The 22,912-nt window shown below is 60.0% G+C and overlaps 1 protein-coding gene across 1 annotated transcript in view; it reads left to right on the top strand.

Annotated features, from left to right (window-relative positions):
* Positions 1-8,123, top strand: part of MVB12B (multivesicular body subunit 12B) — a 159,979-nt gene extending 151,856 nt beyond the window's left edge. The window contains exon 10 of the mRNA XM_041004439.1: positions 7,724-8,123. Within this exon, the coding sequence (XP_040860373.1) occupies positions 7,724-7,810 (87 nt within the window). The 3' untranslated portion in view covers positions 7,811-8,123. The remainder of the gene's footprint in view (positions 1-7,723) is intronic.
* Positions 8,124-22,912: the final 14,789 nt, after the last annotated feature.

The following is a 22,912-nucleotide window of genomic DNA, read 5'->3' as shown; positions in this document are numbered from 1 at the left end:
TAATGGGCGGCGGAGTCCCAGCGTTGCGTCCCAGCACGGCGGTTCATTGTTTGTACTTTTGGGGAGCTTCCGTCGGCTTCTTAATGGCAAAAAACCTGGTGCAGGGAGGAGGCGGCCGCCCCCAATGTGCAGTCCCTCCCTGCCATCTAGTGGCCACATTGCAAACTGCAACAGGAAATAGGAGCAACAACTTTTCAGAATCCTTTTTATTTGTCCAATTGGAAGGCTGAATGGTTTGGGGGAAGAAACCTGCCTCCTTGCCATTAAGTAAAGGGGAAGCAAGTAGAGGTTAGCCCTTTCCCTTATACACAGAGCTGCCACCCGAGTCCCCACGACCATCCCAGCCAGGAACAGCAGGTCCTGACATCACAGCGGTGGCACGGCCAGGCAGGGCCTGCGTGCATCCAAGTGAATCGTCTCACAAGTGTACAAGGTGTACGTACGACCTAAGCAGCACGCACACCCCATAAACACACATCATCGTCCGAGAATTTTAGAGAAATGTGGCAAGGGTGGGACCCCAACGAGTTAGAGATGGCCTTGGAAACAGCTGTGGCCCTCCCCTTGTGGACACCTCGGCCCCCAGCTCGAGGCCTTCATGCTGTCACACAGCCACCCTGCTGACTGGCACCCAAGCTGCTGGCACTCCTGGGTTTCCCGTGTGTGCCAGTCCTGCTCGTTTATGAACTGCAGGTGTTAAAGAGTGGGACCCAACAGTGGCACTTCCCCACGACCCGCCCTGGGGACCACACACATGCCAGGACCTGACCAGGGTCCTGTAGGCTCATGCCATCCTAGGTGCCCCACTGGCTCCTTCCCCAGGGAGCCAGGGACACAGGGGCTGCTGCATCCTGTGCCCCCATGGGCAGTGCTGACCCTGGGCACCCCGTGACTGGAAACCTCGCCACGTGCCAGGAGGTCACTGTCTTGTGCTCCGGTCACTTGCCCTTCCTTGGTGGCACCCACCTGCTCTGGGCTGGCTTGGGTCCTTGACTCATTCAGCTTTGATCATCCGTGCTTTAAACACTTTCATGGTCAGGTCTTCAGGAGGCCTTTGGCCACCGTCTTTGTGTCCTCAGCACACGCTGGGCCGGGTCTGAAAGCATCCCTGGCACCTTGCTGGACTGCTTTGGTCTGATTGACTGCTTTGGTCTGAGTTGATGTCACACCTCGGACCCTGCAAACACATCCAGTCCTGTCACCTGCCACTTTCAGTACGTGTAACCCATCTACCAAGTCACTAGAAGACAAGAACTGGCTTGAGTTATCCTGAAGTGCTTGTCGGCTTTCTTGAAGAACTTTGAATGTGGTCCTTCCTTTGCTGTGCCATCCTCATTGTGTAGTCTCACATGTAAGGGATCTTAGCCGAGTCCACGGACGGACAGCGGTCACAGGGACTGGTGGTGCTCTCCTCGGGACAGAAGCACCTGTAGTGGAGTGCCCAGCTCATGTCCTGGCTGCTACAATTCCAGGCCAGCTCCCTGCTAATGACGGCTGCCGGCAGCAGGCGCTGGCTTGAGGACCTGGGCCCATGCCACCCACCTGGGAGACCAGGCTGCAGCCTGGCCCAGCCCCAGCATGGAGGGCATCTGGGGAGCGATCGAGGGAGAGGTGCCAGCTCACACAAGCTCTCACCGTCTCCGCTCTGCTGCCCCTTCAGGGACAGAAACATGGAAAGAGTTCACGGGGGACATGTGTCCCGGAAACCCCGTGAGGATCTCAAAGTCATTGCTCCTGAATTTAGTTCATCTCTTGGTTGTCCTTTCCGTGGATACAGAGTGCAGTTGCGGGGGTGGATCACAGACGCTGCTCTCAGCATCCTCTGCCTTGTCCGTGCTCTGTCACTCCAGTGGCGTGAGCCTAAGCCAGGCTGCCCTCAGCACGTCCAGGGCTGACTGTCCCAGCCGAGCTGGGGAATCCCAGGAAGGGCGGGGAAGGCAGCACTCAGGTACCCTGCCAGGTGCTCAGCCGGCCTGTCCTGGCAGAGCTGGTGGTCTGCTCTGCAAAGATCCCACATTGCATGCTGCGGCTTTACATACACAGGACGCTCTCCCATGGCTGGCCGTTGCTCAGACAGGAAGCAGCAGTTGATTCAAGTTCTGTATGTTCCTGATAGGTTCCCTGGACAGGCACCTCCCGCTGGGATATCCCGCCCCCTCCTGGGCCCACACAGACACATACAGGCACTTGCTGTGGCATCCCCCCCCTTCCTGGGCCCGCACAGGTGCACACGGGCACTCGCTGTGGCATCCCCCCCCTTCCTGGGCCCGCACAGGTGCACACGGGCACTCGCTGTGGCATCCCGCCCCTTCCTAGGCCCGCACAGGTGCACACGGGCACTCGCTGTGGCATCCCGCCCCCTCCTAGGCCCGCACAGGTGCTCAGGTGCTTGCTCTCACCTGTGCGCTTGGCAGCTAGTTTCACGGTCAATGTTGATCCACACGCTCCCACTTTGCTATGTGTGGGGGTGCCCCCTTTTACCGTGCTAAAAAATAAGCCAGCTAGTTACATTTCCTGTGGTTTGTTTTGTTTTGTTTTTGTTTTTGTTTTTTTGTTTTCCATCAAGAACAGATTGTGGCTCTTCGTGTCCCTTGGTCATTATTCGTCTCCCTGGATACTTGAGCACAGAGGGGTGTAGTGACAGTTCCTAACTCTGGGGATCTTTGGGACCGTCACCAACACTCCCTTTGGGATTTCATGAGCCACATTATCCTCCAACCCATAGTGCCACCCCTGTACAAATCTGAGCCACTGAGTTCAAGAACACAGCTACCCCATGGCCACCTGTCCCTCTGGGGACAGTGAGTTGTGCACCTATACAGTGGAAACCAAGGCGACCCTGGGACCCCAGCCTGTCCTTGTCACCTGGGGTCCCCCGCCTGGCCTTCAGGGGAGAATTTTTCTTGTGGGCGCTGGGACATCTGCCAGCAGGCTTTAAATAAAGCAAAGACAGAACCACGGCAGCTGGCGTGGCAGCAGGCAGGACCATGCCCGGTGTCCCCAAACCATCACACTGGCATCCATGTCCCTGCAGCCTTCATGGAGCAGCTAGAGGAAGCGGGACACGTCCCCTCCCTGCAGGCGCCCAGTGGTCCCAGCCAGCCAGCCAGCATCGTGTGGCCAGTCCAGGGAGGAGCCACCAGAGGCACCTGCAGGAAGGGAGGGGCTGGCGGGAGCAGGACGGCTCCGTGTCCTCCATGACCGCACAGCAGCCTGCACCTCACCCTAAGATGTGTGCATCCCCTTTCTGTTGAGATGATGGCCTTTGTGTGTACCCCGGTCTCCTGTGTCCCCAGCCCCTTCACCCTCATACCTGACTCCACAGCGGTCACCCAGGGCAAGTATGCCTGCCTGGCTGGACAATGCACAGGGGTTGGGAAGGCCTGGTGGGAAGCACAGCTGAGGGCCAGAGAGGGCAGGAGCTCTGAGCTGGGGACCTGTGCCTGGCATGCTGTGTCTGCGACGAGCCTCATGCTCACACACACACACACACAGCTGCTGTCCATCACACAAAGGCCCCGAATGCTGCAGCTGCCCCCCCCCCCACGAGGTGGGAAGCCAGCGTGTTGCACTCGGCCACCCACTGAGCCCTCAAAGCTCCTCTCCCCTGTGTGTTAGGCTGTGCCCAGAGCTCAGCCTGCTCCTCTCCCCCTCACTCTTCTGAGTGGCCACCTATGCCAGGCTGACCCCCTGCCCTGCCTTGCCCTTGAGGAGAGTCTAGAGAGTGCCATGAAGCCCAGAGGAGGGGGTGCTTCGGGGTGCGGCACTGCTTGGGCTGGATCCTGAAGGGCCAGTGCTCCACCTCTCGTGGGAAGGAGCGTGGCCTGGGCGGAGAGCAGGCTCGGGAGTGCGCCTGCGCTGGCACGTGACTCCGTGCTGGGTCAGGGAGGCAGGGCAGACACAAGACCCCCAGGCTCTGCAGAACCCTCACAGGGCAGGAGAACCAGACTGGGTCTGGCTGGTCGGTGCTCAGTCCATCACCTGAAGGGCTGTCCTCACCCTGAGCCTACAGAATAACACAGATCAGAACACATGGCATTGGTAGGGCACAGGCAAGGCCATGGTGAGCTCGGCCATGTGGGAGTGACCAGCCTACGGCATATGGGACCCGTTATGTCACTTGGGGTGAGCCTGCTAAGCCACACACTCGACTTCAGTGAGCCCCCAGCAGGTGGTACTGTAGGGGACCTGCCTGGTCACAAAGCCAGCTGGCCTTGGTAGGGGAGGCTCAGTCTGCTGATGAACCTCACAGAGGCCGCTGTTCTCAGAGTGGGTGGGTGGGCACGCACCAGGGACTGCAGCCAGCATACCCAGGGCCCAGGCTGGGCAACAAGGCCTCGCTGGGCTAGTGAGAAGGCAACAGGACCAGCTCCATGGGGCAAGGAGGGCAGGGCCAGCTCCTGCTGCCCCTCCTGTCACCTCCTCAGGGACCACGGGGATTATAAACTGGAACCCACCAGGCCCAGCAGAGGGATGAGTTGGAAGAGTTTTTCTCCTCAATCCAGAGTATTCTAGAACCTTCCTCTGGCACAGAGGGCAGTTCTGGCTGCAGCATTCCCCAGCACCCCAGCCTGCGTATGGGAAGGACAGCCGTCTGTGGCTAGGCATGTCTGTGCACTCGCCAGCTGCTGCCATTGCCTGCTCCAGCACAACCACAGCCCACCTGGGACAGGCTGGGGCTCCTTGGGCGCGGGGGGCAGCAGCTGCCGGGACGGGTGCAAGGATTCCAGGCTCTCCATGTTTGCTCCCTGGGCTGTCTGGGGTCTGAGAACGTCGGGGAGGTGCCCAAAGTATGTCTCAGTGACCAGCACAGAGAGCCTCAGCGCTCAGGTTCCACAGCCAGCACACTGGGGCAGGCTGCAGGGAGCCGACACGGAGGCCCCACAGTCAGGAGAGGCTGCGTCACACAGTGGGAGAGCCAGAGGGCTTGGGTGGCAGGGAGCCAGCCAAGGTGGCAGCATCCAGGACACATGGGGCAGCTGGGCACTTTGCAGAACCTGATGCCCTAAACCCCTGTGACCCCCGTCGCCGTCCATGACCCCCCTCACTGTCCATTGCGCCTGCCTCAGCCCCTTCAGGCCTCGCCCCAAGCTCAGCCCTCACCTGCAGAGCCTGCCCTGGCCATACCCTTCCTGGCTCCAACATTTTGCCATCCTGCCCCTGTGTGCTGGCTCACGCATCATTGTGGACCCCACCTCCAAGTCACACCCACGTGAGAGAGAGGTGGGCGTGGACGCCTGCTGGCCACAGGTTTCCCAGCAGCCTCAAGCCGCGACCTCGGGGAGCCACATCCCCACCCAGAACACAAGTGCAGGAAACTGTCTCTTTTTGCTCTGTCTCTTCTGGAGTTTCCTAATAGATACATTCATTACTAGACCCCCAGGCAGGCTGGGGGACAAGTGGTTCACCCATGGTCATACATGCGTGCAAATGTGTTCAGAAATACGTGTTCAGACTATGGTCCCCTACCCAAGTGGTGAAGTCACCCAGCTAATGCTTACACCCATCCCCAAGGTGGCCTGAGTGGGATGAGGCATCCCTGCACTAAAACCCTGGGTTCCAACCGTCCGGCCTGACTCTGAGGTCTGTTGGCCTGGTAGCTGTCCCAGCTCTGGACACCAGGTGGCGGCCATGCACCCTGTGTCCACCAGAGGGCACCCGGCCCAGCACTGCTCAGCTAGACTCGGCTCTGTGCACCAAATGCTTTTTAATTGAAAATTTTTTAATTCAAAAAGGATTTGCTGTTTGTCCTCAAGTGCAGGTTTTCCTTATGCAGGAGACTAATGTCTTGAGTAAACAGATCCGGGCCCAAATCCACCTTCAAAGGTACTCACTGTTTGCCCGAGGGAGGGCAGGGCCTTCCAGAAGCGGCCCGTCTCCTGGGCAAACACTGGCGGACGTGCTGTGCCGGGCCGGGCCGGGCCGGGCCAGCAGTGGGAGGCCAGCCACAGCCTAAGGAGGATTATGTCGGAGGACATATGCCAAAATTGCATCTGGGGAGTTGCGGGGGACAAGGGGGGCTGCTCTGCTGTAGCCAAGAGAGGAGGGAGGGACAGGGCTGGCAGGGTGCTGCCCGCCCAGCTGGGGCCCTCGTGCTGTGGGCATCCGGGGGCTGCGGCCTACCCAGGGACAGATGCTGCCCTGCTGGGGCCTGGCCCCAAGGTTTCGGCTTCCCCCACTGCCCCTGTGGGCACCGCCAGCCCCTCAGCCTGACACTCCCTGGCTCTGCCCGGTGTCGGAGACCAGGACTTGGAATCTCCACAGCCACAGGCTCGGGTCCCCTGGGAGTTGTCAGAGGTGACCCGCTGCCGGCTGACCCCTGGGCACCCTGGAAAAGACCCACAACTCCCCTGTCCACACTAGCACCTCACCCTCTTGTATTCAGACCCGCCACCCTACCCCACCACACTCCGTGTTTCCAATTCCCTGCCTCTAACCTGGATCGCTCGCTCCTCCGCCTCTCGCGGTCTCTGCACCTGCTGTGACTCCTGCAAAGCCCATCTAGACTGACCACCTCAGGTCCTCCCTGTCATCCCCGTGGAAGGGCTGCCCCAGGCCTCCACTGTCAGCCCCACTGAGCCCTCTGGCCCCTCTGCCCCCGCCCCTCCCATGGCTCGGCGTCCATCAGGAATGGTGTTCTCGCAGCACTGCTGGGTGAGCCTCTGCAGCTCCTCCCTTGCCCACCACCTGCTGTGCACTTCCTGAATGGCCACCAGGTGGCAGTATCATCCCAGCCATTGCCTGAGGACAGACATCCTGCCCTTGTCCATGGAACGTGCTGGGAACAGGGTTGCTCTGGGGGGTTCTCTGGGCCTGGGCCCCGACAGCTGCCAGGCTGCATCTTCACAGAGGCCCTGGCGGTCAGATATATCACCCTGTGGAGAGGAGGGGAGTCTGGCCTGTGGCCACCCCACAGCTCTCAGTCTCCTAGGAGCCCCGTGGCCCTGACCCTGCTCCAGGTGCTGCCAGCTCAGGGGCTCACGAGGGTGCCATGTGTGAGAAAGCCATCTTGGGAAGGCGGGCTGCCCCCTCCATCCTGCACCCCTCCACAGTTCTGCTCCCAGGGGCAAGCCCCTCGCCCTCCACACCTGCGCGGGGCCTCTGGCAGGGGCGGGCTGGGAAGGCTCCAGGCCTGTGCTCTCCCAGCTTCACATGAGCTGTGGTGTCCACATCCCAAGCCTGGCCTTTCATCAGAATCTGCCTGTTCTGTCGCACATCTGCAGCTTGGGGTCAGCACAGTGAACTTGGACTCCTGGCCCCAGCAGTGGTGTGGCCGCATAGTGACACACACACAGCACTCCCCCCGCAGGAGCTCATGGCAAGGGGAGGGGGACAAGTGGGGGCTGCCCAGAGCGGTCGAGGAGACCCCTTCCCCGGGTCTCAATCTCCCCCACATTGTCAGGGACTGGAGACTGAGGGCAGCATCCAGGCAGCTTTGGGGTCACAAGCCTGCCCGTGTTGCCATTCCGCGTGAGGCCAGGGAGTGGCCTGCAGGGTGGGTGGGCACACAGGAGTGGCTTCTGGGCCTCGGCCCTGAGACCTCACCTCGCCGGGGCAGATGGACCATGCCAGGTGTCCCCAGCTGAGCCCGGCTCGCCCCACTGCTTCATCCACACACACCAGCGGCCCCCGGCCCGGCCGCTCCTGGGCCTGGAGGCTCAGCAGGGCCTCTGGCCGGTGGTCCCTGGTGCCCATGGCCTCACTGTGCCCCTCTCCCCCACAGTACGAGTACAGCTTCCGCACGGAGCAGAGTGCCGCAGCCAGGCTCCCGCCCAGCCCCACCCGGTGCCAGCAGGTGCCGCAGTCCTGAGCCGCACCGGGAGAAGACGCGCCTCCAGAGACACTACTGACCCCGTCCCTCCTTCCCTGCCTGGGGGGCCGGAGACCCTGGGCAGTCACGAGGTCACCTCGTGGCCTCAGCTTGCCTGCTGTGACACCTGGCCTCCCGGGGCCTCACCCACAACCGCAACTAACCTGTGTGCTGTAGCGACCGGCGCTGCTGACCGTACGGGCGACCACCAGCTCCTCGAAGAAGCCTTTCCCGCTCGGGCACACAACAGCCCCGGGCAGGTGCTCAGGCCGCCCAGCGATGCCAGCCAGCCGGCTCCTCCTCCCCCTGACTGTCCAGGGGCCCCAGCCCCAAGGCTGCTATACAAGCCCCTCCTGCCAGGTCAGGTGCCTCGGCGTTTCCGCCTGGACCTCCATGGGTGTGTCCTATACGGCATGCCTAGATTCCCAGGGGGAGGGGGCAGGAGAGGCTGAGGCCTGGGACCTGCTCATCTAAGGGCTTGTATGGGGGGTCGCCCATGTGCCAAGAGCAGCCCTCACTGCCCACCCGGTGCCCCACGGGACCACACCCCAGGGGACACAGGCACCTGACCTTCATTCCGCCCGGAGCCAGGCTGTGTGCCCTGAAGATCCAGACCACCGGTTCCTCTCGGCTCGTCAGAGGTGCCAAGCTCAGTCACACATACCCATTCGCCACGAGGGGCGAGGGCTGAGGGCCTCGCCCGTGGGCTCCCTGCAGGCAGCTGGCACTCAAGGGTTCCCAGGGGGCTTGGTGTCCATAGTGGGGGCAATCCAGCGCATGTCACCTCTGGAGACCGCCATGGGTGACCGAGGCATCCGCGGGACAGGAGGAAGAACTGGCCCAGAAAAATACCTCGCCCACTGTGCCAGCTGCTTAGCCCACCACGCCTGCCCCGACCTCTCGTGGGCCCTCCCCACCTGTCATGAAGTGGCTGCCCCTCCTGGGAGTGGGGGCCAGGTCCAAGCCCAGAGCCTGTGGGGTGCAGGGCCCGCGGAGGAGGTGCCCACTTCACTGCTGTCCGCGCCTCTGTCCTCGGGCCCATTTCAGCCGGCTGTGAGGCTGCCTTGGGCACGCCAGGCCTGGGGGGTCTCTCCTGTGTGACTGAGGACCCCGGAGGCTCAGAGGTGACTGTGTGGGACCCCTTGTCCAAGAGCGAGAAGGGGGTGACAGCCGCAGAAGGACTGGGCCCCTGTGGCGTGTAGCTTAGTGTGGACCGTGGCCAGGCTTCTGAGCGGCAGCCGTGCCTGGCCTAGTCCGTGTCTGTGCTAGCTCTTAGACTGCTCCTGACGCCTCCATCTTCTGCGAGGTGGGCAAGGCAGAGCACATGTGTGTGTGACTGTATAGACGTGTGTGTGTGTGTGTGTGTGTGTGTGTGTACCCGTGTGGGGCTCCTCCGCCAGCAGGGCTCCGGGTATAGCGCTGCTTTCCACGGAGGCTCTGGGCGGCCTTGGTGGGAAGGGAAGGACCAGGCTCCGCCTAGGAACATGTAAGGACCGTGGCCTCATGCCCTCGGCTCTGTGGTTGGGGCTTGTTCCCCCACCCCGAGTTCAAGAAACAACCCTTGCCACACCTTGCCTGCCACTTGGAGAGATAGGAATCCCGGTCCTCAGACCACAGAGCTGTCCGGCCCTGCTGGTGGGCAGAGGTGCAAGCATGGTCAGCGGCCAGGGCAACTCAGTGGGTGGAGGCGACCACACTGAGCTGCGATGCTGGCTCGTGACCCTGGCCGCGGTTAGGCCAGGCATGAAAAGCACAGTCCTGCCATGCCCCTCAACAATTCCCAGTCGGGGCAACCCTCGCTCCCGGGGCCAGCTAGGGAAGTCAGGCCAGCGGGCAGCCCAGACAGGACCTGCCCCAGAGCCCAGGGCGCCAGCTGCCCCATCACAAGCACACATCGTTTTGTTTCTGGTCCTGTCCCAAACTTTCCGGGGGTCCCCTGCCCCACCCCGACCTAGCGGCGGCCACCCCAGCCTACAGCTGCCCAAGGCGAAGGCAAGGTGCTCGATGAAGCCACAGCCGTGTGCCACCTGCCCAAGCCTAGGCCTGGGGCAGCCGCAGCCATCCCCAACACTGGGTGGGGGGTGCACAGGCTGCTGGGCTGGGGCCTTGGCATATTTATTCAAGGTGAGGGAATTCCCCACGGGACCGTCTGTGTTCTTCATATAATTTGCTAAGTAAACGTTTGTTTGACCCTCTTCTTTCCGTTGGCTGTTGTGTCTGAGGCCACCAGGGGTCAGCGTTCCCCAGAGGAAGTCCAGCAAGGATGTCCAACCTTCAACCAGGAGCCAGCAGGCTTTGCTTCAGTTCCTGTGCAGTGGGCGGGGTGGGGAGCCACCTCCCCTGGGGGGTGCACCTGGGACAGTGCCGGCTGCTACAGGGCCCCTTTCATCTCACCCGACCAAGCCGGGTGGACGCAGCCATGGCTCCTGTGCCTTTGAGGCCTGTCCCGGCAGCTCACCCGCTTACAAGACGCCACTGCCCTGGCAGCCCCTGGAGCCGCAGGGCCCAGACGGGTTCCGTGGAAGCCATCAGGTCAGGTTTCACTGTCAAAGCTCCTGGCCTCACTGTCCATGACCCCTGTAGCTCGGGGCAGATAGCAGCAACTGGTTGTCACTGCCTGCAGCTCTCCAAGATGGGCAGGGCAGAGCCAGGAACACAAGGATCCCGACTGTGGCAGCCCTTCCAGCCCTATTCTGGAAACTTCCACATCCTTTCCCATGGCAGCAGCCCAGAGGGGGCCTTCAGAACCCCGTGGCAAAGCCAAGTGTGCTTGGCCAAGAGCTGGGCTTAGCTGCCGACCCTGGCACCTGCAGGGGTCAGGGCTCCTAGCATGCCTCCCTTCACTCAGCCAGTATTCGAGTTCCCTTCCCTGGGATGGGTCTGTGGTGCACACATGGGCACCAGAGCTCAGCAGGGCCCTCCCATAGACACCCAGGAAGGGTGAGGGTGGCCGTGCTCACAGAGCGCCAGCACGAGGGAGAGCAAGAATCCAGACCTGGGGCCTCCAGCCACACTACAGGCTGCAGAGGGAGACAGATGGCACCTCCCACACAGGCTGAGGGCCTCAAGGTGCCAATATCCACCGTGCCAGCCTAGGTCAGGTCACCCCATATCCCTACCCTCTTCCGTCCTCATCCGGGTCACATCGCCTAAGAGGCTGCAGGGCTCAGGCACAGCACCATCCATGGCCACTGCCTCTCCAGGTACTGATTCTCAAACACCCCAAACCCTGGGGCCCACTCCACTTCCAGGTCCCATGCCACAGGCCAGCCTGAGGCTCCCGAGCCCTGGCCACCTGGCAAGGGGGTCTGCTCTCAGACCTGGGCACCCCCAGAACAAACGCGCCTCCTTTTCTCAGTCCTGGCTTTGTGCTCCTGAAATGACACCATCTCCTCCCGGGAGCCCTGGGTGATTGCACCAAAGGCCACACAGTCCCTTCTTGGCCACCATGCTCTGTGCTGTACCCACTTCCACTGGGACCCTCGCGGCCTCACTCGTGGATGACTGACTCAGCCCTCCGCCATCTCTCTCCTGTGTCTGCCTGCCTCCCATCACCTGGAAAACAGGGCTGCCCTAACTGTCTCCATGCCCGCCACCCCAAGAACAAAGCCTGAACCTCTAGGTGCCAGAGCTGCAGTGTTGCTCCTGGTTCCCCAATCCCTTCGTTCCCAGAGAAGCCTGGACTTGAATTCAGCTTCCCCAAAGTGGCGACCCAACTCCTCCAGTGCCACTTCCTGCTAATGCACTTTCTGGAGACTGCTCAAGTGCCAGCCCGTCTCTTCCCTGTCCCGCAAAATGTCCTAGGACCAAATTGTCACCTGCTGAGTCTACTCTGATTCATGCCTTTCTGATGCCAGTCCCTGGAGGGAAGGGGGAGAGGAGGCAGCCGCTGTGTCCCCCCCCCCACATGTTGGCCCTTCAATAGGTGTGACCGTCACCTTCCTGCAAAGATGGGCTGCTGTACCAGAGCCAGCCCGGCTTCTCCCAGCTCTCCTGTCTCCTCTCCCCAAACTTGTTTTCTGCAAGAGGGTCCTCAACAACAGCTCACGCAGGCACTGGACCCTGGGGGACCCGGAAGTGTGAAGGACGCTAACCTCTTTTGCTCAGCCAGTTTGTGACAGCAATGCAGAATGAACGACACTTGTGGTAAGATAGGAGGCGTGTCCCAAGCAGACCCCAGTGGCCTCAGGCCCAGTGCAGGGTGCCATGGCAGACCCCTCAGCCGGGGTCTCTTTGCTCTTCAAGACAGCAACAAGTCAAAGATGCTACTACCAACCACCATGGCCTCAGCACCCCTCGGGGGCCCTAGCCGGTGCCGTAAGATGTAACAGAGCAATGCAGGTCAGGCCTGCACAGGCAGTGCCACCTCTCCTGGGAGCCTGCACAGCCCCTGCATACGGAACCCCCAGCAGAATGGACACAGGGACAGAGCCCAGCTGGCAGGGCCCTCAGCCACAGAAACCCCCGGACAAGGACATCGCCTGTCTGTGACCAGCTACCAACAAGGAGATAAAGACGAGCCCCTTTCCTGTGGCCAGGAAGCATCTAGGAACTGAGCCGGCAGAGCAGGGCTGGGGCTCAATGGGGAAGGTTGCCGGGCTCTCAACAGAAGACCAGGGATACAAAGTGTCCTTGAAGGTGTTGGGGTTTGTTTCTAAAGATTTGGTTTTTGTTTGTTTGTGTGAGAGGCAGATTTAGAGAGAGAAGGGAAGAGAGATCTTCCAACTGCTGGTTCACTCCCTAGATGGTTACAACAGCGAGACCTGTGCTGATCCAAAGCCAGGAGCCAGGAGTTCTGGGTCTCCCATGTGTGTGCAGGGTCCCAAAGCTTTGAGCCATCCCCACTGCTTTCCCAGACCATAAGCAGAGAACTGGATGGGAAGTGGAGCAACCAGGACTCGAACTGGTACCTACATTGGCAGAAGATAATCTGCTAAACCACTGCACCAGCCTTAATATTGGATTTTGATGGCCACAGGAGCTGGCCATACTAAGCCCTTCCCACAAGACTGTCACGGGCCCCCTCAGAGTGAGAACCTCCATTCCTGGTGCCCAGCCCTGTGAACCGGGCAGCCTTTGGCACAAAATACACCCTTGGTGACGGATGAGTTCCCAAATGGAAATCTGAGTATAACCCTGCGTGTACACACACACACACACACACACACACACACACACACACACACAGAGTCAGTGAGGCAGTGGGACTCACTTCTTTCCAAAGTGTTACAGCATTGGTAGGTGGCTACAATACCACCACGGTTCCAGAGGCCAACACGAAAATGCTGGTGAAGGCAAGGTCATGGGACATCGCGGACGAAAGCCCCTGGGTATGGCAGGTAAGGAATTGGGCAACTGAAGCTGCTTCGGATGGCCAGTTGTCCTCAGAGCAGCGTGGTGCCAGCCCTGACGCGAGTCCCTGAAGATGGACCAGTGCGGTGACCTCACGCCCACGTGGCACCCCTGGATGGGAAGCAGCGAGCTTTAGAGTGGGCAAGTCTTTCCTGAGAGCTCCTCAAGTGGCCTCGGCCTCTGACCCCAGCAGCCAAGGACAACACTCCCGGGACAAAATCGGGCATCCTCACACTTGGGTGCCATCTCAGTAGGTGGGAAATCGAATCCCATTTCAGGTGAAATACGCATTGTTGTATTAATAACGAGGTGGAGCTGTGTCCACTGGCCTTCGGCATGGCCCCTGGGGAAAGCAGGCTTTTGCCCATTTTCCTCTCGCGTTGCCAAAGGCAAAGTTACAAAGAGAGAAAAAGAGCCCTGTCTCCCGGGTCACACCCCAAGTGGAAGTAACAGGCAGAGCTGGGCCAGGCAGAAGCAAGGAGCCTGGAATTATCCAGATCCCTACATGGATGGAAGGGCTCAAACACTTGGCCATCTTCCCCTGCTTTCCCAAGCACATTAGCAGGGAGCTGGATGGAAAGTGGAACAACCAGGACTCGAACCAGTGCTCATACAGGATGCTTGTGGTGCTGGCATTTCAGGCAGCAGCTCAGCCCGCTGTGCCGTGACCCCAACCCCCTCCACTACCCTCACAGGTGAATCCAGAACAGAAGCTCTGAGCAAACATCTCAAACATTGCCTTTCTCCCGTGTTGGTGCTGCGTGGCTGCACCCAGAACCTTTGCCCATCCTCCCACACCCTTTGGAAATGACCGTTAGTTTTCTGCAACGGTGGAGGAGGGAGCCGAGCTCTAGGGGTGCAGCTGTGCAGGTCCTGTGTGGGGCAACAGAGCCCCCTCACCCCAATCCCAAGGCAGGAGCCTCCCCATTTAGTGGATGACTGTTCCAACTCACAGCCCCGGGGGATGGTGCCGAACCGCCAGCCCAGGTGTATGTGTGACTGCCACCTGGACTGCCCCCGGGCTGGAGTCGGGGATGACCAGAAAGTCAGATTCATTCCTCTGGTCCAGGACTGCCACTACCCCAGACACCCCCAGAGCTGTGGAGTAACTGCCAGCCACCCTCCATGTTTAGTGGGGAGATCAGACCCATTCGTCGAGGAGCATGGCCTACTAGGGAGACCCCAGGAGGACCCACTGGGTCTCAGCGGGCTTGGCGCAGGCCCACTAGTGTGGGGCGCTCAGCATGCCTCCAGCCGAAGCTTGCCAGGACTAAGGGCACCCCCCCCCATGGGAGTGCTTCCCTGCTTCCCAGCTGTTCCTGCTGGGTCCCATAGCTCAAGGAGGCTGCACCCCAGCAGCCCTACTTCTTGGGCCAGGAGGGGCCCCCTAAAGGGTGGATCCTAGCAGGGGACCTAGGACAACCCCTCCCTCTTGCCGGTCCCAAGCGAGAGACAAAGCTCCCTGCAGCACTGGGAGGTCTCTTAGCGCTGTACTGGTGCTTGATTTTCTCCCCCTGGAAAGCAGAGCCACCCTCACCCCGACCCTGAGCCCCTGGCAGGACTCCATCCTCAGCCACCGCTTCGCCCAGAACTGCCTTGCGGGTTGCCCCTCCAACCCCGAGCGAGAGAACAAGCCTGGTCCACTGTCGAGAGGCCGGGCCAGGTGAGGTTCTGAGTGGTGCGTGGGACACCACCAGAGGACCCCGCAGAGTCCCTCGGATGGAAGGCGAGCCCAGCTCTCAATGCGCAGGCCAAACCTCCTGGGCGGCGTAGGCCTGGCTAAGTCCTCTCGCCGAGCCCCAGCGTGGACCCACAGGGACACTGCTGGCTGGGCCTCAGTTTCCCCAGCTGCGAAGGAGGGGCCAGAGAATGTTGACCCCATGCCCCAGGACCAGCGTCTTGGGCGGGGCGGGAGGGGGGTGTCCAGCGGCACCTCCTCAGTCAGCGGATCCCCAGGCGCCAGCGGGGCCCACAGGTGTCCATGCAGTCCAGCCCTGGCCTTCCTGGTCCTCAGAGGCTGAACGCGAAAACCGCCCGGGCGGCTAATCCGTCTCTGCCTCTTGGCAGCCGAAACCGCCCTGAACCCCGGCCAAGATGCTGAGCGTGGCGTGAGTAGCCGCAACATCACCACCGCGCACGCCTCCCGCAGAGCCAGCCCAGCGGGGTGGGGACAAAGGCAGCCCCCCACCTGGGGGACCATCCGGGGACCCCCACCGCCAGGGCCAACGCCAGGGCCTCCTCCAGCCCCGGGAAAATATTTGGAATGGTCTTTGCCTGAAATGAGATTAATCCTCGCTCCCTGACAGTGGCTCTGGGCCTGTGTTTTTATAACCTCCCGCTCAAATGAGAACCATTCGCCGCCAAGGAGCTGGGCCACACATCACCGGCACCTGATTGAATGTCAGGGACAGCACGAGGGGGCAGGGCGGGGGTCCCGCGCCGGCCCCTAGGCGACTGGCCGTCCTTCTCTGCAGGCAACCACATCAGAGCACGGGGGCGGGGGTGGAGGGCTCCCACTGGCTTGCTTGGACCGCGTGACAGTGTTTTTATGAGCCTCGCTTTTGCCATCTGTAAAATGGGGGCAGCGGTGACCCCTGTCTCCAAGCGCAGCACCTGCTTGGACAGCGACGTTCACAGGGCTCTGAAACACACCCTGGGCTCCTTGGGGCCGAGTCCGGCCGCTGGAGCTTTCCAGAAGGTGGCGGGTGGCAGATGTCCCTTCCCCTGGTGAGGACTGCGTCAGTCAGGGCCACCACATGGCCACTCTCATTAACTCCGAGTCCTCACTCGGTGGCCTCCTCTCTCTCTCCCACCCCCAGCCCGTTTGAAGTCTGCAGCCCGCTCCCTTCCCCGCTCTCCCTGCCCAAACAACCGCAGACCCTTAGGGCTCAGCTGGGAGGGATTTATGGGGGAATTTCAATCATGGGGTCTTGGCTCAAACTTGTGGCTTCTTTCCCCTCCCCAGTTCCCTCCTCAAAGCAGTTGGATCCGCGTGGGACGGGGGAACACAGGCGGAGCCGGAGGGGTGCGGCCCCAGCCCCTTCCCCCAGGACAGAGCAGTGGCCAGGGGGGCTCCTCCGCTCCCTGCACTCCCCGCCCTGGGAGCGCTCGCAGGTTCCCCGGAGCCTTTGCACCTGATGGATCCAGTCCGGGCACTGGGGTGTGTGTGGGTGCCTGGTCGCTGCAGCCCACAACCTCCGATGGGGCTGGAGACCTGAACGCATTGCCAAGGGCCTTCTGCAAGAACCCAGCCAGGGAGGGTCTGAGAGCAGGGCTCGGTGCTCCGCCGCCAGGCAGGGCCGACCAGGCGGGGCTGACCAGGCGGGCTTTGCGCGGGACAGACCGTGGCCGTGCGGCTCCCCCGCCCCGCGCCGCCTCCCGCGGCTGGCTTTGGCGAGGCTGGGGACCCACGAGGCGTCGCCTCCCCTCTCTGCGTGCGAGATAAAGGCACCGCAGCTCCTCCCGCCTCGTGCTGGCTCGCGCTTGCCGAAAGCCGCTTCAGCTGGTTTCACTTCTCTGCCCGCTTTGTAAAACTTTCAAACCACCGCAGAGTAAACATTTCAAAACCCTCGCTTTCCCAAAGCAGGCACGTCGTGGAAAACCCCGTGAATTCCACGTTCCGCCCGCTTCGGGGGCGAGTGGTTCTCATTACGCGGGGGAAGCGGCGGGCGGAGGCGCAGGGACCCCGCGTCGTGCCCGCGGTCCCCGGGTGCGGGGAGAGGCTGTGTGGCGCAGCACACGCATCAGATAAGCCGCTGTCTTGTCCAAAGTAAGCGGGGCCTTCTTTATTAGGGTGACAGCGTAATGAACTCATCTGCTTCCAATATTTATAAAGAGAGGAGAGGCCATTAATTCTAGCGCCGTGAATAAAACCATCTGTGACTTCTTTCCATTCGAGCGCCAGGTTTTGGTTTTAATATACATTTTTCACAAATAAGCGCAGAGATTTTTCGGTGAAAATGTCACAATGCAGGATCTCATAAAGAAAGAATGTGAAGGGAGAGACGCCGCATGTTTGGCTAGCGAAGTCATTTCTCACCTTTGCGGAGCGCCGAAGGCTCCAGCCGGCCCGGGGTGGGGCCGGTGCGCCGGGCAACGCCGCCGGGGAGCGACCACGAGGCGCGCGCCTCGGCACTGCGCTCGATTTTCCTTCGGGAATGACACAGTTCGTTTAACCTAATCTGTCCTGACACTTGAATTATAATATTATGAGCTTCTTCTGGGAAGTAAAACAGTAGTTGCCTGCTTAAAAGCAAAGCAGAAGTTAATAAAATGGGCAAAATGTCAAGGAAAAGAGTTAATCGAATCACCGCGGCATTCTCCAGAGAAAACATAGTCAAGTCGTATTTTTGTTTTCAGTGGAAATCCTGGACGCCTAGTGACAGATTTCTGTCCAGAAAGAAATCTGAACTCCGACGCCACACTTGATTAAACCCCAAATGGCGAGCCCCTGCCCAATGGGACCGCGCTGGGACTGTGACTTCTGGGTGTCAGAGCTTAATTAAAATATTCCTCCAGCTGCTCTCTGTTGGCCAAGGGGACCCAGAGGAGTTAAACCAATAAGCCTAATTCTATTAGCTCACCTGCCCGCGTTCACAGGGCTGCAGAAGAGCGGGTTCTGGCTCCGAGAAAACGCTCAACACCCACTCCGTCAACACAGCGTGCGCCGTGGCAGCCGCCAGAGCCACCGAGCAGGCAGCACTTGCCACACTCAACCATTCCCATGCACCCCTCCTCCCAAACTCCTGACGCACACAGCTCCTTGTAAAGGCGCCCTTCCGAGGCATCCAGCATGACCGCTGAGCGAATACCACCGACTCGTGTGTGCGCACGCTGGGAATGCCAGTTCGTGGCCTGAAAACTCCGTGTGCCACAACACCCTGTCCTAAAGACCCATCACCCCTAAGAAATAAACGCTCTAGTTACCCCCGCCTGATGCATGACACAATGAGGCAGCGTGGAGTGACATGAATTTTCAGAATTGTTTGCTAAGCTGCAGCAATGAGGGCTCCACTGCCTTTTGTAAATGAAAAAAAAATTTTCATTTAGAGAATTTTAGAGGCAAAGAAAGACAGACCCACCGAAGTCCTATCTGCTGGCTTCCTCCCCAGTGACCACAACAGCCCAGGGCTGCACTGGGGCCAGGGCAGGCAGCAGGTCTCCCCCCTCAGCGCTGACCTCTTGATCTGTTTTGGATGTAGCCCAGACTGTGCCCTGCTGCCCACGCAGGTGGGGCTCCCACCTGCAAGGCACAGAAGTCAGCGTGCCGTCCCCCACCCTGAGGCGGCTTCCTCCTGCTCAGAGATGAAACAGCAAATTAACACACACACACACCCGCCCCCCCTGGAGTAGAACTGGCACGGTGCTTTGCAGCCTGACCTGGGCCGTCACAAAGTTGATGGGAAGCCAAGAGCTAGGGGTAAGTTGGTTTTGACCTCAAGCACAAGAACTTCAGAAAAGCTTGCAGGCAAACGCCTTCGCCTTGTAACCTCCCCCTTTGATCAACTTTCTGACGCGTCTGGAGAGAACTCTCTCCTCTCCCTCTCTGCTCTTCATTCACACAATAGCTGTCCCAGGAATGGCCCATGAGCTTGCCAATGATCACGCAGCACCAACCAGCAAGCATAGTAGCTGACCGCCATCCTGCCTGGGGGGCCACACCTCTTACCCCATCCTCTGTGACGGATAGGTGGAAGTTTGCCCTCCCCTTTGCTGGGAAAATGCCCTGGCAGGCAGCACCCAAAGGACACAGTCCTGTCTGAGCCATTACCACCATCACTTTGCACACGTCCAGTCCCTGCCCTTGGCCTCAAGCATCTAAAACTTTGGCCATTTTGGCCGGCCTGCAATCCTGTATTTTATGTGTCGTGACTAAAGATAACTGCAGGATCACAGCCCCAGCTCCAACTCCCTATGGAAACAAACGTTTTCTACTGAACGCCCTGTTGGCTGTGGCTGCCCACCGGGGGATGAGACAGTGCCCACGATCAATACAAATGCAATGGACATTCCCCCGGGGAAGCCGTGGCCAGCCTTGGTTTTTAATAAAGGGGCCCCTAGAAGGTACTGCATCCCTATGACAAGAGCCGGCAGACCCAGCTTGTTAGTGTCACAAACTGTCTCACACTCAGGACTGGGACCCGGCCGAGTGGGTCTCTGAAGACACTGCAGAGAGCTGCCTGCCACCTGGCCGCCACTGTCCTCAGTGCACCAGCTGCAGCAAAGCTTGCGACTGCCACCGACCAGGGCTAACCTGCGGTTCCCAGCTGGCCTGTGGACCCCGACTACCAGGACCAGGCAGCAGGCCCCGGAGCAGGATTAGGGCCCCCGGGGAGGTGGGGAGCAGTGAGCCCAGTGACCATACTAACTCCTTCTTGTTACACTTCTATCTGGTGGCAGAAGGACTTGGGGGCTCCAGAGTTAATTCTCCTTTGCCAAGACTTGAAAGGGGCTGGCCGGTGACAAGTTGGGGTGTTCTGAAAACACCTCTTGCCCACACACCTCTTGTCTCTTCTGCCTGTTAGAGTTCTCTGTTTACAGCCCAGGCTTGGAGAGGGGACAGGAGCCAGGAAATGGCCGGTTGGGGCCCAAGGTGGCCGGGATCCACAGGGCGTTCTTCCCAGAGAGCGGGCATTCCCGGGTATTGTTCTGTGTGCTCCGTAAACCACGTTTCAAAGTCTCTGCTCCTAGCGTTTTATTCTGAAGCTTTATTGCCTTTTTTTCTTAATCCTCTTTCAAGTGGATGGGTTTGTTCGTTGAAGTCAAACACTCAGATTATATTGCAATGGGAATGTGTGGGCACGCTGCTTGAGCAGGAAATTTCACCACTTCGTCCTCCTACCTTGAAAAGATCCGGTCCTTTAAAAAAAAATACAAAAACGAGGAGAAGGGAGCCGAGATGTCAGTGCTGTAGACGCTGTTGGAACGCGGGGACAAGGATGGATGTGCGTAGGGAGAATCCCTCTCCCCACCCGGAGAGGCAGGGAAGGCCTGGAGGGGAGAAAGAAGCAGCGCACCTCCTCTCTGCCGCGCAGTCCACGGCTCACTCGCCCGGCGCCCTCCCTCCCCAGGAAGGGGTCAGCGTTGCCTTCCCGGAGCAGGCTCCACGGGAGCTCCAAGTGGGAAAGGGCAGGGGAGAGGGGAGGGGAGGGGACGGGCAGGGAGAGACCCAAGGAAAAAGAATCCAAGCAAAATTAAATTTTCACAATTAAGTTTATTCCTTTTTTCATTTAGTTAATTTCTTGCTGTTCACATTTATTGCTCATTAATTATGCATGCAGCTTGCCCGTGACTTAAAAGCGAGAAGAACTGAGCCGGATCCTCCTGTGGAAGGCCCACTGCCACCACCGGCAGCCACAGGAGCCCATTCCCAAGGCCTCCTCTGCAGTGGGAGCAGCCTGGGACACCCACCTCCAACCCTGCACCCCAATTTGCCTCAAAGCACTTTCTATATCAGAGGTGGTGTTGGCCAGGAGTAGACTTGAGGAGGGTCAGCTGCATTGTTTTCTGGGTAAAATCTGGGGGAAGGACCTAAGGTAACCCTGATCAGCCCCCTGTGACTTCTCACAGCCAAGTTCCGTGAGTGAGAGACTAGGCTCAGGCCTGGAACAGGCAGCAGGCGTGTGGCGAACAAACCTGGAGGTGGGTTTGCCCTGCCCCGACTCGGAGTGACTGCCGTGGGGGTAGTGGGGGTGGTAACTGCACAAGATGCTCCCGCCCATGCCAACCCCTGCCTCAGGAAGGGCAACTGGCACCCCCTCTGCCCACAAGCTGTGTGCCCCCAAGAACCAGATGTTGGGGCTCCCTGCACACCTGCAGGTCCCTACCTCTCTTCCCCAGGGGCTCCTGAAACCCACTCCAGCTTCCCAGCCCAGACCCTGTCAAAACAGCAGGCCTCAGGGCGATCCCAGGCTGCCGAGGAGAGCTGGGAGCCAGGAGCCCGAGGTTCCCGCTCCGGCCGGGGAAACAGCGACGGACCTGCACTCCGTCCTCAAACTCTGAGGCCAAGGCCCAGCCCCCAATCCCACCCTCCACAGCTGGCCCGGCACCCCAGGTCCTGCAGATCCACAGACTGGACACCCTCACCCGTCCTGCTGTCGGCACCATCCCCACAGATGGCCAAGTCTTCTTTGCTCCTTCTGTGCTCTGAACTTGGAATTCCAAGGCAGATACAGGACTGTCCCGGGCTCTGGGTGGAGTCTGACTTCAAAGCAGTCAGGCCAGAGTGGACACCCGGAAATGAGACCCCACGGCAATAGGGTGGAAGGGGGTAGGATGGAAGCCCACTTTACAGTTGAGGAAGCGGAGGTCCAGGCTCTAAATCGCAGGGCTGGCCTCACCTTCCCCAGCCACCAGGGCCTGGCTGCCTGACCACGGATGGAGGACAGGAGTGAGAAGATTCATGGTACGCATCCCCTGCCTGCTACATGTGGGCATATCCATGGCACCAGAGGAGGCCTGGCACAATGGCTGCCATCCAACCATAGTCCCCAGTGACTGTGGTGGACAGAGCCAAAGATGCTGCCTCCCTCCTGGGACCCTGCCTGACAGCACCCACAGCAAGTCCCTGGGGTCCCCTCGCCGCACCCTCACCCTGCCATAGCAGTGGACCCGAGGCCACCCTCTTCTAACTTTTTCTTTTTTTAACAGAAGCAGCTCTCCCGGTAGCCCCGCCAGGATAAGCTAAACCATCTCTCCCATGTTTCCGTCCTCAATCCCCAGTGACTCAACAGCGAACTTTAAAATAAAATTGTCATCGTAAAGAGATCAGCCGTGCGTAACAGCAAACAGCATGGCGAACATTTATTGCTCCGTGTTCTGACAAACGAAAATGTGAAAACATGCCAAAATTCGGGTTTCATAAAACAATTTTTCATCAAGTCCTTTCCTTTGACAAAATGCCTCCAACTTGTTCCTGGCTGTCGGGAGTCCCCAATAACTCGGGGGTGTTGCCAGGGGAGGGCTTGGGCCAAGGACCTTGTCGGCCCCGCCTTGCCCAGCGTGTCCCCGAGGGCCGGGGCAAGGCACCCCCCGTCACCAAACGGGAGGCCTCCTGACACGAGAACCTACACTCGTGGCTTTTTCAATCAGGGTGAAGCACCCCCATTGGAATGGTGGCCAGCATCAACGCCATCAACTCCTCCACGCAGCTCCTCCTGTGAACAGCAGCCTCTCCCCCCTCCTCTCCCTGTGTCCCCTCTCCCAGCCCCGCCAGTGTCCCTCGTCTCACGCCCAGGGACAGGAGTGTACAAATTCAAGGCCCTCTCCAAGTCCTGTAGGAGGCACACAGCCCCAGGTTCCACCATGGCAGGCCCAGGTAGCTCACGCCCACCCAGAGCCTGAGCAGCCTGGGCAGGGTCTAGAGCCATCGGCACATCAGCTATCTCAGGTCTGGGGTCAGGGACAAAGGCAAGGGCTGCCTGGCACCCAAGGAGGCACCCACCTCCCCCTCACTGACCTTTGCCTGGTTGGCCCCAACAGGAACCAGTGACATGGGATCACAGAATCTGGAACTAGTGCCAGCCTGTCGCCAAGACCCCATGGCCTCCAGGTGTCAGCTCCCCAGACAGGAGTAGGGCTGGGACAATGAGTTTTGCTGCCCACCACCCCCTCCACCAGGCCCAGGGAGCCAGTGTACGTTCCCCCTGTGCACTTATGGTATACCTCTGTCCTTGGTCAAACTCCGTAAACAGTCATTCCATCTGCTTCTGGCTACCCCGCTGGCCACCAGGGGACTGGGACAGAGGCTCC

This window comes from Ochotona curzoniae, unplaced genomic scaffold (genome assembly GCF_017591425.1).
Source record: "Ochotona curzoniae isolate NIBS_2020 unplaced genomic scaffold, NIBS_Ocur_1.0 scaffold_3208, whole genome shotgun sequence".
NCBI classification, from domain to species: domain Eukaryota; kingdom Metazoa; phylum Chordata; class Mammalia; order Lagomorpha; family Ochotonidae; genus Ochotona; species Ochotona curzoniae.
This window is presented reverse-complemented; position numbering and strand designations above follow the sequence as displayed.